General features: G+C 56.7%; 1 protein-coding gene across 1 annotated transcript in view; it reads right to left on the bottom strand.

Annotated features, from left to right (window-relative positions):
• Positions 1-2,417: 2,417 nt before the first annotated feature.
• YY1 (YY1 transcription factor) overlaps positions 2,418-14,709 on the bottom strand; it is a 29,460-nt gene continuing 17,168 nt past the window's right edge. The window contains exons 2-5 of the mRNA XM_045823632.1: positions 13,981-14,143; positions 5,969-6,029; positions 4,209-4,367; positions 2,418-3,586 (exon numbers count right to left, since the gene is read on the bottom strand). Of these exons, the coding sequence (XP_045679588.1) occupies positions 3,404-3,586; positions 4,209-4,367; positions 5,969-6,029; positions 13,981-14,143 (566 nt within the window). The 3' untranslated portion in view covers positions 2,418-3,403. The remainder of the gene's footprint in view (positions 3,587-4,208; positions 4,368-5,968; positions 6,030-13,980; positions 14,144-14,709) is intronic.

Below are 14,709 nucleotides of genomic sequence, written 5' to 3'. Positions count from 1 at the left end.
GGGGACAGGCGGGGGGGCTGGCTTCCGCGGCCAGCAGGGCAGCGGGAAGCCTCGTGACCGGGGGTCACAGCATTAAGTAGGTGCCTGCCGGCACCAGCTTCAGCTCTCACCACTGTCCTGACCTCTGGGATCCTCGTTCTTGCTGGTGGTCGGATGTGGAGGACGGAGAAGGAACTCGGGAACTCAGAGGATTCAAGGTTAATACCACGGCCCTCCTAAACCGCGCTCATCCTGGGACACAGGTCAGACACAAGGGACCAATTCTCTCTCCCTGTAAGGGGGGTCGGGTGATCAGATTTCCAACCGACAAACTTTCCTCGGGCCAGGTTTCCCCGGGCCACCAGTTCTGAGACAAGCTGCAGCAGGTAACTCGGCTACGCAGACTGGGAGCAGCACCCAAGACCCTGTCGCCCACCCAGGCGGACGGAGCGGCTCCGGGCTGCCCGCCGGACGGGAGGGACTCATCTGTGCAGGGACAAACTGGGCCTCCTGGGGACCCTGGCAGGCACTGGGCTTCCCGTTCTGCCGAAAGGTCTTACTTGACTCAAATTTAGCAAGTTTAGTGACATTTAAAAGAACTGCACGTGAAAACCAGATAGGAAAAAAAAAAATCTTTTCATTTTCCTCAAACCCTCAGGCCTTGAATATGGGCACAGCACACAAACACCATATGAAACCAAGAGCGTGAGTTCAATGTCACCTTGGAAAATAAACGTCACTCTGCGGTGACAGTTCTTTAATACAAATATTATACTCCCCCCAAAACTCCAACTACCCAAAAGGGGGGGAAATAATAAATCCAAAAATAGAAAACAACATCTTATTAAATGTAAACTTATCTTCTGGGCTTTTATATTACATACCCTAAAAACATGCATGTATTTCAGCTCAGATGTAAGAAAATATGTCTATCAGTGTTATTTATAAATCAGATCAGCCCTCCAGACCACTGATGCGCTGTGAGAACGCCACTGCCCCGTTGCACCGAGGACGTCTCTAGCAGAATTATGCACGTGGATCACAAGCACACTGGGCCTAGGCCGCGCCCAGCAAGGACCCCCCCCCCCCCCCGCTCACTCTCGTTTCCTACACTACTGTAAATCAGGAGCGCCCTGCCAACAGGGAACATGGGCGCCCCTTCTTGTTCAACCCCCCGATCCGACTCCTTCCGGAAACCAACCCTGCGGGTCGAGAGAAGACACGTGAACGGAGATGGAGTCGGGGGGGAGGATGACTGCTCCACTCAGAGACGGGGACAGGAGAGGTGACCAAAGCCACCCCCCTCAGGGTCAAGGCACGGCAAGGGGGACCGCCCTCCACACAGGGGCCTGGCCCCTGCAGGTCACGGGCCATGGCATGGCCCCTAGCCTGCCAGCGCGTCTCCACAGCACAGGGGGCCCGAGCGCAGCGCCAGGACCGGCTCCAGACCGCTCACGCAGCCCCCCCAGGACCGCTCGCCTGACAGTGGGGAGGTGAGGGCGCTGCAGGCTGGGCACCCGGGGAGGCCCCTGCCCCAGGTCTAGCCAGAGCAGCGCATGCACTGGGCTGCGACCGGGACCTCACCTCCCCCAGGGCCCCCCGCGCTCCCCACTGTCAGTTGCAGCCCAGCCCGGCGCACCCAGCGACAGCAGGCTCTTCTGATGAGCCCAGTCCCGCCAGACTACCCCCCAATGGAAAACAGACTCTGAACGAATAAAAAAAGTGTCTCAAGTTAAATTTTTCACCTAGGATTCAGAAGGCACTTCAAAATTCCAGAGAGCCACGAGGTCACTGAGGCCGGGCCGTGGGCCCTGCGCAGGACCGACGGAGAAGCCGCGGAGACGGGGCCCCGTTTCCGACCGGGCGGTGTCCTGGCCATCCTGTCCGTCCGTCTCTGGCATTAGCTCGTCTGTCAGTTGCCCGGCAGAGTCCAGCAAACAGCACAAAGACACACACAGGAGGTTTGAATTCTGCACAAACGGGACTTCGCTTATTGGGGCAATTTATAAAACATTCTCACGGACCTGATGTTGGACTCAAAGTAAAACCCAAAAATTGTAATCGCACATCTAAGAGGTCGCCGTGTGAGGGGTACAGTCCTCGCTGAGCGCAATTCTCTGCCGCATCACCTCGCCAACCAGCACGCAGAACCCGCCCGGGAGCATGAAACCCAGCCGCCGGCACCGCAGACCCGCTGCCGCCGGGACCGAGGCGCTGCGACCCAGCCGCCCACGACCGCGGGCCCCTGCCGGTAACACCTTACCTGGAGAACACAGGCCGGGGCGCACCTGTCGGCCACACCTGTGCCGGGGGTACTCTGAGGTAGTTCCTTAACTCGGGACGCCTGTCACCTACTCTTTCCGAACTCAGTCCACACGGGAGGTATTCAAATACCCATGAATCGCTTCAATCACAAGTCACTGGAATTGAGTGCAAAATAAAGGAGACTTGAGTTGCTTTATTTAACTTCCAATTTCTGGGAGGCTCAAGAATTATAATTATTCTGGACAACAAAAAGAAATAAGACTGTGCTTACAGATCTTTTTCTGCCATACTCTTTCTGTAGGATTGCTATTTTATTGTTGCCCTTTCTGTTACATGGATGTACACACCAGGTGTTAAAAGGTACAATACATTCTACAACTGAGCACCACTTTCTGTAACTGAACAGGCAAAGAAATTACACTGAACATCAGCATCTGGCAGTATTTTTCGGAAAAGAAAAGAATGACTAAAATGGGTTTAAATTGATTAACACTATTAAATCACATCTAATATTTGATACTACATGATTCAATACAGCTATACGATACAATTATACAAAATGTGTTAACATCAAAGAATACAACCAAAATTAAGAGAGCAAACAAAACCTATATAACTTTTTTTTTACAGGAAAATACTTTTGAAGTATGCATGTAACTGCCCATTCTTTTAAAGAAAATCTACTGCAAGCAAAGTTACCAACCTCCAGAAAAATCACACATAGCATTACTAAGCATATCCCCAAAAAGTGTACAATATGCACACTTGGAAAATACAAAATTAAAAAAATTGTAAGCAACAGGTGAGCTTCATATTTATAAGAATGTGAAAAGAAGTCCCATTTTTAGCACTGTTGTATAAAGAATTGTCTTTTGATGCGAAGTTCATGAACTGTCCTCCTGTTGGGACCACACTTTACAAAAACACCGTGTTTTTGAAACGAGATTACAGAGCTAGATAGAGCATATCTCAGCAATGTCATCTTATTAAAGTTTTTTTTAATTTTTACTACTTTATCAAAACATGTCCCTTAGGTGTGTAGGATTCATTTTTAAAATTCTTTCCTAGAAACAATATACAAAGGAGAGGTGTATTTATTTCCGATCACACTCCTGGAAGATGCTTCCCGAGGCCGAGAAGGTTCTCCTCTCGCGTCTTCTCACTGGTTGTTTTTGGCCTTAGCGTGTGTTAAGATGTGAGATTTCAGGTTAGTCGACTGAGCAAACTTCTTATTACAACCGTCGAAGGGGCACACATAGGGCCTGTCTCCGGTGTGGATGCGCACGTGCGTGCGCAAATTGAAGTCCAGTGAAAAGCGCTTCCCGCAGCCTTCGAACGTGCACTGTCGGGAGAGACCAGAGAGAACCGCTCAGGCCGCAGGCCGGGTGGGGGGCGGCCTGCGTTCCCCGCCCCCACCTGGGGGGGGGGGCCAGGCTGCGCTCTAGAATCAGTGGGCGTGGGGCAGTAACTCGGCACCATCGTCTCCCGAGACCCAGGGTCTGGCCACCCCAAGCTGGTCAAAGGCAATGCACGAGAAACACTCGGCAGAGCAGCAAGGGCGTCCCGAAGCACTGTGCTAAGGCCCCAGCACTTGCGTGCAAATGCACGGGAGGGTTCCCGGGGCCAAGTGTCAGGAGAACCAGGGACAGGCACTGGCTGCTCGGTGAGTCTGCCCCCCGCCCACGGGCTTCTGACAGGAGACAGGATGTCCCCTGCGATAAACCCTAGCAGTTCTCTGCCGGGGAGTGGTTCGATACACTCCGAACTGCGACTGAGTTACTTTCCGGCCTGCCCTCGAGCGATCCCGTTTCTCCCGACGAGACAGACGCTGCAGACACCACGCTCGGTCTCCAGTGTGTCACAGCTCACACCGGGCAGGGCAAGAGCCGGGGCCTGTCTGGACACCCGGCGTGGCCGCTGCCTGCCTACACTTTGGGGGTGTGGGGGGGAGGGGCGGGCTCTACCTGAAAGGGCTTCTCTCCAGTATGAACCAGTTGGTGCCGTTTTAGTTTTGAGCTCTCAACAAAAGCTTTGCCGCACTCTGCACAGACGTGGACGCGAGGGCCGTGGGTGTGCAGGTGCTTTCTCATGGCGGAGTTATCCCTGAACATCTTTGTGCAGCCCTTCAAACAGAGAGAGAAGCTTAGTGGTTCACACTGCAAGGTGCACGGAGGAGTCAACCACCGATCAGCCTTCACTGACACGTTACGGCAAAACCACCCCCACCCCCCACTTTAATTTCACCTAGTATTACAGTACAGATATTAAATGACTTAAGACAGAAAACAGCTGAAAAAGGCCTTCTCATTTAACCCTTGTTTTACAGATGAGGAAACTGAGGCTTAGAGACGTCTCTAAGTAGACTTGCCCACGGTCACACCACGAGCAGCAGGAAGCCGGGAGTAGAACCCGCCACCGCGGCTCCCGGCCGCACTGCGGCCACCTCGCCCAGCTCCGTCCCCCACATGAAGCAACAGAGGCCCTGAGAGATGAATGGAGTTAAAATGACGGCAGACCACCACTACCTTTGGTGGGCCCCATATTCTGTGCTGCAAGAATGGGCTGTCACTCTCCATCGCCTACTGTTCCCTCTTCTCTCTCTGCCTCTTTCCCCTTCTTGAAAGAGAAAGAAGCAAGAGGGTCTCCAAGGAATGGCAACTACAGAAGAAATTGATTTGGTGAGACACCGGGGAAGCGGCGGGCCAGCGGGCAGAGGGCGGGGCGGGCGGGCGGCGCTCAGAGAAGCATGTCCTGCAATTTCTTCTGCAGTTGCTGCCCAGTGATGGAGTGGACGGGGGGGGCGGGGGGACACAGACAGCGCGACAGGAGGACAGCGTCACAGGCAGAAGGGTGGGCGGGAAAAGCCACGGTTTCCCCCTTGACCCCTGGGCCGAGTTTCCGTTTGGAAAGTGGAGTTTTTAGGAGGTGGACAGAAAAGCCAGAGGGACGGCAGGCACCTGAAGGCAGAACTGTTTTCAAATGCGGGAGTGTGTCTCGGCCCCGACAGCATCCCTCTACGTGTCAGGCGCCCCACCCCGAGAGCGTCAGAGAGAACAGGGGGCGAGCGAGCGAGCGAGTGCACAGCGATCCGTCAGGGGTGACAACGCGAAGCTGCACTGTCCCTTTCCAGTCCTCCTTTTAAAAAGAACCCTTACTCCAGTCAAGAACTCTGCCTTTGTTTTTCTGCACCCGCGCGGCAGCTGCAGTCAGGTCTACACCAGCTGAGCTCCAGACCGACCCGACCCAGCACCTCCAAGTGTCTTTCAGGCTGTCCTTTCATTGTGAAGGCTGAGCCACATTTGAAAACAATTAAGGATCCCTCTAGCAACACACAGCTGACAGAGTAAAATAAGAAAACTGTGAAGGAAATAACAACGTCTTATTAGGCTTACTGTGGCAGCATCCAAAATCATCTCCAAATCCCCAGAATGAGCCTACGGCCCCATAAAGGTCCACGGGCGAGACACAACCCAACGTCTTAGGGTTGTCTTCTTAACGATCCAAAAAGAGGAAATAAAATCCCGACACAGTGCATTCGATCTCTAGTAAGAGCAGAAGCGCTGGTGCCCTACAGTGACCCCATTAGCTGCATCTGAGGTTAAGTGGCTTTTCCGGACGGAACGCGCGTCCCGAAGGATCGCAGCCCCCCCTCGGCCCCGGCACGCGGACGGAAAGCCAGCGCAGGCTCCGCCGGCAGGGCGGCGCCTCCCCTGGCGTTACTTACTTTATGAGGGCAAGCTATCGTTCTCGGAGCGTCATCTTCTTTGACTTTTCTTGGCTTCATTCTTACCAAAAGAAGAAGAGAGAGAGAGAGATTTGTAGGGGCGAGCAGACTCAACCGGCATCCATCACACAGTCCCTAGGGCGCCTTCCTCACGGCCCGGCGGCTCGGTCACCGCGTGCTCCCACCGAGGGGGGTTGGGGATGAGCCAGCTCCCGGTGGGAGCACATGCAAGCGAGAGGCTCTCCACCCCCTTCCCGGGGCAGTGCTGCCTCTGTCCACGTGGGAGCTGGCTGGTGGGGCGCCAAAAGACGGCACCGTGATCTGCCTGTGCAGCTCGAGTGCCCACTATTTCCTAACAGCCCCCCCACCACAGAGGGCCCTGGGGGGAGGGGGGCGCATGTCCAGGAGCAGTTGCTGTGATAAAGAAGATGCCTTGTGAGGAGGAGCAATGGGTAAGGGGAGAGTCTTAAAAACATACACCCCGATACAACTGCTGGGGGGGCATTCACACCGACAGAGTCGGTCTTTTACATCTCTTTCTAAAAGGCACCGAGAGTCCCTGTAAACAGACCCGCCCGCGTGGAGGTGCGACAACCCTGGAAGGGAGCTGTCGGCGCCGGCCGCACCGAGCCGTCCCAGGACCGGAGGACAGGTGGGGACCACCCCCCCACCCCGGCCCCGCACCCTGTGTAATTTTCAGTCCCCGGTTGGCTTTTCCAAAAGCAAGAGCCTTTCTCATAAGGAACACAGACGCCCGGCCCGGCCCTGCGCAGGAGGGTGCGACGCGAGCTCGGGCCCCGCGGGCAGCGAGCAGGCCCGGGCGGATTACTGTCCAGGGCGCCTGCCGGGGGGGCGGCTCACCTGCCTGCCACCTCCACCGAACCAGCATTGGGTGCTTTGCCAAAACTTTCTCTACAAATACTCCCTACAGGTCTGTGTGTGGGAGAGCAGTGAGAAATCAAGAGTTCCTAGAAAAAACGATTTAAACCTCTGTCACAGACGTTCCTTTCGCCCCCAGCGTCGCCGCCTCGCGCTCCGACAGGAGGGTGCGCATTGACGTGCCACCACATCCGCGTCCCCCACAAGAGCGACGTGACCCCGCTCCTCCAGACTCTGCCGCGTCTCGTGGTCAGGCCCTGACAGCGCCCTTCCTCCCCGAGCTGGGGACAGGGGCCACCTGGTGCAACTACCGCGCCCAGAGGAGCATGGGTGAGACAACTTATCTGGCGGCTGTAACTCACCTCTACAGTTTGTTCAAAGCTGTATGGACGTCCTACCTTGCAGGACAACGTTTTGGGTGTGCTGTCCCGCCCCCGTCACGCCAACCCCACAGGCCCCGTACTCCAGAGCGTGGGCAAGTGCTGAGTCCGCAAATGCCGGCTCAGCGCTGGCTGCGCTGGGGCCGTGAACTCGAGACCCCTGCTGTCTGGGCCGCCATCACCAGTCCTGGTGCTTGGGTGGGAGTCACAACACTGGGTCGGACAGGAATCTGATGCCACCGCGCCACCTGGACCCTGTCAGAGTCTGAAAAACTACAGTGATGCCCACGAAACGACTCCGCTCCAAATATTAACTAAGGAGCCCACTAACAACTAAGCTTTGGTCTTCCCAACTGACAGCGCTCGCCCTTCGTCTCCACCGAGCAGGTAGGTGGCCGCACGGCCGTGCGCCCAGGCTCACAGGACGGCACTCGCCCGCAGGCGAGTCCGCTGCCCTGCCTGCAGGCCCTCTTGACGAACCAACTTTTACAAACGCCCCCGCCTCCCCCGGCCGGCCCGCCCGGAGCCGTGCAGACCACCACCCCCGCCTTGGACCTGGGGCGGAGGCGGGCAGCAGTGAGGCTCGGGCGGCCCGGCTGGGCCCCCATGCCCACACACTTTCTTACGTTATTCCCGGGAACTTCATTGGAAAAAACTTGTTTTTTATCATGGAAAACCTCAAATACACATGAAAGTAAAGAGAATAGTACCGTGTATCATTTACACAACTCTCAACTCTTTAAAAATGTTGTTACTGGGTGCTGTTTTCCTTAAATGCCGTCTTCAAAACGTGTGTGTGTTTATTAGCAACATAGTTAACTCAGAACGCGAGTTCAGAGTGCGGCTGGACGAGGAGGAAGGCGAGGGGGGCGCAGCCGCCCCCACCCCCCCGCCCCAAAGCCCCTGGGCTAGCCGACCTCGCTCCCGGCGGGGCAGCACCTGGGGCAGGAGGCAGGTGCCGGCACGTTTCACATGCTGTTCCAATGCACACCCTGGGGGAAGGGCACTTCCCAAAGACATGTACTTCTGTTTTGTGAATAAAGATTAAAATCTTCATGGCACCAATTGACACATACCTTACAAAATTAAAACAAATACATTACATATTTGCAACCCAGAAAGTGTGAAACAGACTACACCCACATGCTCGGCTCAGAGTGTCTTCCCGCCCCGCCCACACCGGCCAGGAGCGACCCAGACGGCCGCACCCGGGCACCGCAGCGCTTCACGGCGCCCTTCTGGCCAGGGACGACACTGACAACAGCACGGGCACTACGAACGAGACAGACCGGGGCGTGGGGCGTGGTGCTGACCGCCTAGCAGCCCTGGCTGCACGACCTTGAGCAAATCACTTAACTTCTCAGCCTCAGTTCCTTGCTCTACGAAAAGGTGCAGTGCTACCTGCGTTGAGCCTGAAGATAAAAGGGGCGGTGCACGGTTGACTCTTGGGAAACAACAGCTACCACTACCCCCTGCTGTGTGTAAAAAACGGGCCAAGCTAAAAATGAGTTATTGCCTTTAAAAACCTCAGAAGGTTCTGGTGCTCCAAACCACCTTTTTCAACTAAAGGCCCATGAGACTGGAGACAGACACAGGTAAAAAGCAAAAGGCCTCCCTGACGTGCCAGGAACTACACGGAGAAGCCAGGCACCACCGAGAAAAGCCCCCCATTCAAGTGAAAATGGAGAGCCTTCTCCCCGAGGCGCGGCTGGTGCTGCGCCGTGTCCCCATCCGCATCCGCGCGGGAAGACACAGTCGCAGCTGGACTCCAGGGCCAGAGGCCGCAGGCAGGAAGTCCCCAGCGCAACTCCCTGCAAGGCGCTGTGTCAGCCAGCAGCCCCCGCCAAGTTAAAGCTGTGATGTCCCAGAAGCCGAGATGCACGTTTCTGAAGCAATGACTCCCGAATAAGAATCAGGCTCTTCTCAGCAAACTCGGCTGACTTCAGGCTGGAACTGCCAACTAAGGCCTGCGCCGGCGGGACGAAGTCCCGTGTCAGACGGCGGGCACTTGCATTCCCGGTGCAGAACTGGGCCAAGAATAACGCTGCCTTGGACAGTGCCGGTCAAAGGAACCGTCTCCCAGTAACAGTGCACAACAGGTGGTGGTGCACCCAGCTCTGCGACCACATCCCGTCTCTGCGTCGACCCCGTGGCCGAGGTCGCAGGGCGGGGGTGAGCGACGGGGCAGCCACCCTGGGACTGACCTAGGCACTCTGCGCACTTCAGATAGTGAGGAACGCACAGAAACTGCCAATGTAATCAGGAAGTGGAATTTGCCAGGTCCCCCTCGCCCTTTCCGAAGTCTTTAATAAAAAGACATTTCAGGAAAAAACAGTCACCCCACAGTCCCACCCCGCAAACACCGTGACCTTCTAACATGCCCCCAGACCGACGGTCTGACTGAGCAGCCCAGGGTCAGTGTGCCGCGGCCCGGCACTCGGGGGGCCGCTGCCAGTCCGGTAGAGCCCCGCAACCCAGTCTGCGGAGGAGAGGCGAGAGCAGCCAACGGCAGAGCGCCCAGAGGAGGCGCACGGGGAGTGGGGGCCAGCAGAGGGTCCTGCGGGTCTTCGTAAGCCGAGAGGATGGGCTGCGGCCCCCAGGTCTGAAAGCTGGAGCCTCAGCCCCCACTCGGAGGCCTCTGGGAAGTCCTACTCAGCTGGTGTCCCACACGTCCTGGGACAGTGGAGACCTAGCCTGCGGGGCACTCCAAGCTCCAGTCTGTCTCACCCCCGCTCTGGGCCATCGGAGAGATTCGCTTAGTTCTTGCGCGCTCTTTGCCAGGTGCCTGGGCAAGGGGGGCGGGGAGGAGCCCACCCGCCGCCTGCACCCTGCGTACGCACACTGTCCGGATGAGCACGCTCGCACTCCGTTCTGCACACAGACGAGGTCTGCGCCCGGCTGACCGTAACGGAAAACAAGCCCACACGAGATTCGGGTGTGTGTGCGGGCATTCCTTCCGGTGCCACGAAACCGTGCGCCAGGGTCGCGTTTCTCGCTCTCGAAGCCCAGCAGGGCAGCTGCAGTGCCCGGAGAGCCGTCCCTCCGGTCGGTCCCGTGCGCTCGCTGGCCAGACACTGTCAGCACGGCGTCCCTCGTCCTGCCCCGGGAGGGTTCTAAGCGTCTTTTTATTTTTAGAAGACTCTTTCCCATACCACCAAGATCCCGCTTCTTACCCAATCTGTCCCCTGCTGAATGGGGCCCACTTTCCTGGTGGACGCTCTCACAACCCACTGACTTCCTCCACTGACTGGAACACGTTTTCCAGACGCTTGCACGGCTGTCCTCTTGGTTTTCTTTCCACTGTTTCTTTTAATGTATTGATTTTACACTCAATCTTAGCCAAAAGACTGAGAAGCGATTTTAATTTATTGATTTTAGAGAGAGAGAGAAAGGTGGGGAGACACTGACTTGTTTTACTCATCCATGCATTCATTGGTTGGGTCTTGTATGTGCCCTGACCAGGGATCGAACCTGCAACCTTGGCACACTGGAACAAAGTTCTAACTGAGCTACCCGGCCAGGGCTTCACTGTAGGCTTTTAACAAAGCCTTCCTTTGAAGTTCACTCTTATTTTACTTGAATATATGCTCAGTGAATGAATCTCCTCAGAAAGTATGCATGCAATGTTAAGATAAATCTGGTATTTGATTGACAGCTTCGCTGGATCAAGAATTCTATGTATGGCCTTGGCTGGTGTGGCTCAGTGGGTTGGCGTCGTCCCACAAACCTAAGGGTTGCTGGTTCCATTCCCTGTCAGGGGACATGCCTGGGCCGGGGGCCAGACCCCCGGTTGGGGGTGAGCAGGAGGCACCTGTGCTCACACACTGATGTTTCTCCGAACCCTTCTTTCCTCTTCCCTACAATTAAATAAATAACAATCTTTTTTGAAAAAGGAGAATTCTGTGAGTGGCCACGACCCGTGTGGCTCAGCGGGCCGGGCATCGTCCTGCGGAGCGGAAGGCCGCCAGCTGCATCCCCAGGCAGGGCACGCGCCTGGGTTGTGGGCTCCGTCCCCCGTCGGGGTGGGTGCGAGAGGCAACCAATCCGTGTTTCTTTTTCTCCCTCCCTTCCCCTCTCTCTTAGAAAAAAAAAATTGTTTATAGTAATTTTTCCTCAAAAACAGTGCTCCACTGTCTAATTATCCACTGCTGTTTAAAGAAGTCTCTTTCAGGTCTAACGCACTTCTTTTGCAGGTAACCTGCTGGTTCTCCCTGAAGTTTCTGGGTTCTCTAGTGTCCCGAGTGTTCTGAAATTCCACCAGTGGCCCCTCCGAGACGTCTGCGGCCTGGGTCCCGGGCCCTGCCGGCCCCCTCCCCGGGGGAAGGAGGTCTCGGGCAGCCCTGACGCAGAGGCCGGCCACTCGGAAAACAAACACAGAGGCTTCCGTCCATGACAGGGACACGTGCCGCCCGCGCTCAGCACGGAAAGACCTTGGACTCTGTCCAGAGGACCGGGGACCAGCCTGCAGGCCAGCCGGCCCTGTTCTCCAGCGAGGGTGGACAACACCAAGGGTCACCAACACCGACGACGCCCGCCCACAGGCCTCCTCTCTGCCAACCCCCGCTCACCGACCGAAGTCGCTCCACAGCACACAGCCCAGAGGCCGACCCCTCCCGCCCCTGGCCCTGCTGGGACCGCACCGGCTTCTGCGACGTCGTGTTTACTGCCCAGTCCCCTCCCCCCAGTCTGAACGACCTTCCTGCTCTGTCCCTGGCCCCTCTTACCTGCTGAGTACAAGGGCTCCCTCAGGACTTTCTTCGGGCCCTTCCCCTCCAAAGCCGCCTCCTGGGGGCTGACTCACTAACTCCTCTGAGCTTTCAGCCCCCTCCCATCAGAGGGCTCCAGCCCTGACTTCTGGAGACCACCTCAGACCAGCACCCTCTCCCCACCTCCCATCCCTAAGGAGCAGAGCTCTGAACCACCCTTCCCACCACCTGCTGCCACGCCTGTCTCGGGCACACCGACCGCTCGCTGCCCTGAGCACGCGTGGATGTGGGGTGTGCACACGTGCTCTCGCCATCCCAGCAAGCAGCCCACCAGAGCTCAATGCTCTGCACAGGCCCGGATCAAACGCCACCCTTCGCAAAGCTCCCCTGACCCCAGTGTCCCATCACCTCCACCCCAGTGTCCCAGCCCCATCAAGTCCCCGCTGCAGCCCGAGGGCAACGGGAAGAGGGGCTGACTTGAAGAACACATGACAACAGCGAGTACTGGCAGGACACTCGGCCCATTCCGCCCCGAACCCCTGCCCTCACCGACAACGGACTCTGCAGCCCACAGATTCCACCTGTGTTTGTGTGGGGGAGGGGGTGCCAGTGTTGGACACACAGGCATGAATGGCAGCGACAACGGAAACGCACCGTCATCAACAGAAAGACTGTGTGTGTGGGTTTCCTCCGCAGCCCTGGGAGAGGAAAGGAGAACAGGGCCGGAGCCCCTTTGCTGAGACACAGTGGAATCCTTAAGCTCATCTGACATGCGGCAGACGGAGGCTCCAAATGGCCAGAGTCTGCCCACCTGGTTGTTGGCAGGGCTGGGAGGAGACGCCAGGACACTCCAGGACCTCCAGCTCTTTCTCACTCCGCTCCGCTCCGCTCTCGAGAGAAAGAAAACAAGGGGCCCCACTCTGTCCTCAGAAGCAAGTACAGGAGCACACAGTCTCTTCCGTCCAGGCCCAGACCTCGCCCGCACTTCCCGGGCGTTGCGGGCCCATCCTGCAGCAGACTGGGAGGTGGAGGAGGCGGCCCCCTGCCCCAGGGCCTGTCAGTTCCTTCCATGTGACTTCAGAGAGCACTCGGGGGTCTTCTCACACACTCATCAAAACTGCCAAACAGGCCCTGGCCCGCGCCCGGCTGGTCGGGGCACTGACCCCCACACCGAAAGGTGTGGGTCAGATTTCCCAGTCTCGGGAAATACACACTCGGCTGGGGGTGCACGCGGGAGGTGACCAGTCAATGCTTCTCTCTCACACCGATGGCTCTCTCTCTCGGTCCCCTTCCTCTCTAACAAACACACCCACGGGTGAGGGTCATGCGGAACCTTTCTGCCGGGCACTACTGGGAAACAAGTAACGTGGGAGGGGCAGAGGCGCCCTGGACGGTGTGTCTCGGCGGGTGGGAGCGTCGTCCCAAAAGCGGAAAGCAGGTCTGATTCCCGGTCAGGTGCGTGTGGGAGGAGGGGGCAGCTGCTCGGTGCTTCTCCCCCTCTCCCCGCCCCCTCCCTGGCATCAATCAACGTGTCTCCTGGGGAGGGTTAAAAGGTGGAGCAGGGGCAGAGGCCCCTGCAGGAGCCGGCCTGCCTCGGGCAAACTGGATACCCAGAGGATCCTGGACACACACACCCAATCGCTCCCTGTCGCACCAGCTTAAATGAACAAGGTGCCGGCAGCGTCCCTGTCGCTGCCACACCGCCACGCCAACAGGCGACCCCTCCCCAGCAGCGCTGTACAAACGGAGCGCAGCCCCAGGTCCTCGCAGTGTAAAGATATCCATGTCCAAACAGATTCTGTGCAACTTATTTATTCACGAGCAATGTCATTTACGGAATTAAAGAATGTTTACTTCATCTTATTGTCTTCAAGGATCTAAGATGGTGATACTCACAGTAACAGCACAGTTACTACTAAAAATAACCTGCTTCTCTTTTCTAAAGTTTCCCCAGAGTAAGAACGCAAACTCAGGTGCACAAAGATACAGCCGCAAAAATACAGCTCGGAAACACTCAAGTACGGTTAAAAGAGTTCTCGCAACTTACCTAGCAAACTCTGCCAGCTGTTTGGGGTCTGAGAGGTCAATGCCAGGGATCCCTCCCGGAGGAAGCTTCTTCCCCGTCATGTACTCCGAGTAATCGGGAGGTGAGTTCTCGCCGATGATCTGCTCTTCGACCACCGTCTCGTGGTCAATGTCTTTTTTTTCATCTGCGGCACATCAAAAGATGACCATAGCTGAGTAAAATGTCTATGTGGGTAAATACATTCACTTTAAAAACTGTAAAAAGTGTTTTCAATTAACAGCTTCTTAAGTGGGTGATTTACAGCCGTACCTCAATTTCACAAGCACCCAGTCTTTCTCCTCGGTTCTCAAAACCCTGTTTCCGCTCGAGGGCACCCGAATTCTTGGTGCCCGACCCGCCGGGTCTCTCCCAGTGCGCCTTCCCTGCCCCCGGCCTCTTCGCCGGGCTGGTCTCCCGCGTCCTGCGTCTCCCCCTACCACCTCTCCGGGTCCCGCTTTGTGCCCCCCCACACACTTCCTGTTGACCATCCGCCCTGCCCCACGGATGACTCAAGTCTCACCCATCGACTTCACCTTCGACTCCTGCCCACCCCTCCCGCCTCCTCACTGTTCACTCTCCTCCTCTCTCTCCGGTCCAGCTACACTGGCCTTTCAGTCCCACGGCCATGGCCCTAACTAACCTCATGCAGCTGGCGCTGATGACTTGTAACGACAGCTGTATGATACCCCTCAGCCTCTCCCACCAGACTGC

This window comes from Phyllostomus hastatus, unplaced genomic scaffold (genome assembly GCF_019186645.2).
Source record: "Phyllostomus hastatus isolate PE091 unplaced genomic scaffold, TTU_PhHast_1.1 phas_scaffold_501, whole genome shotgun sequence".
NCBI classification, from domain to species: domain Eukaryota; kingdom Metazoa; phylum Chordata; class Mammalia; order Chiroptera; family Phyllostomidae; genus Phyllostomus; species Phyllostomus hastatus.
The sequence above is the reverse complement of the archived record's forward strand: the minus strand, read 5'-3'. Positions and strand labels throughout refer to the sequence as shown.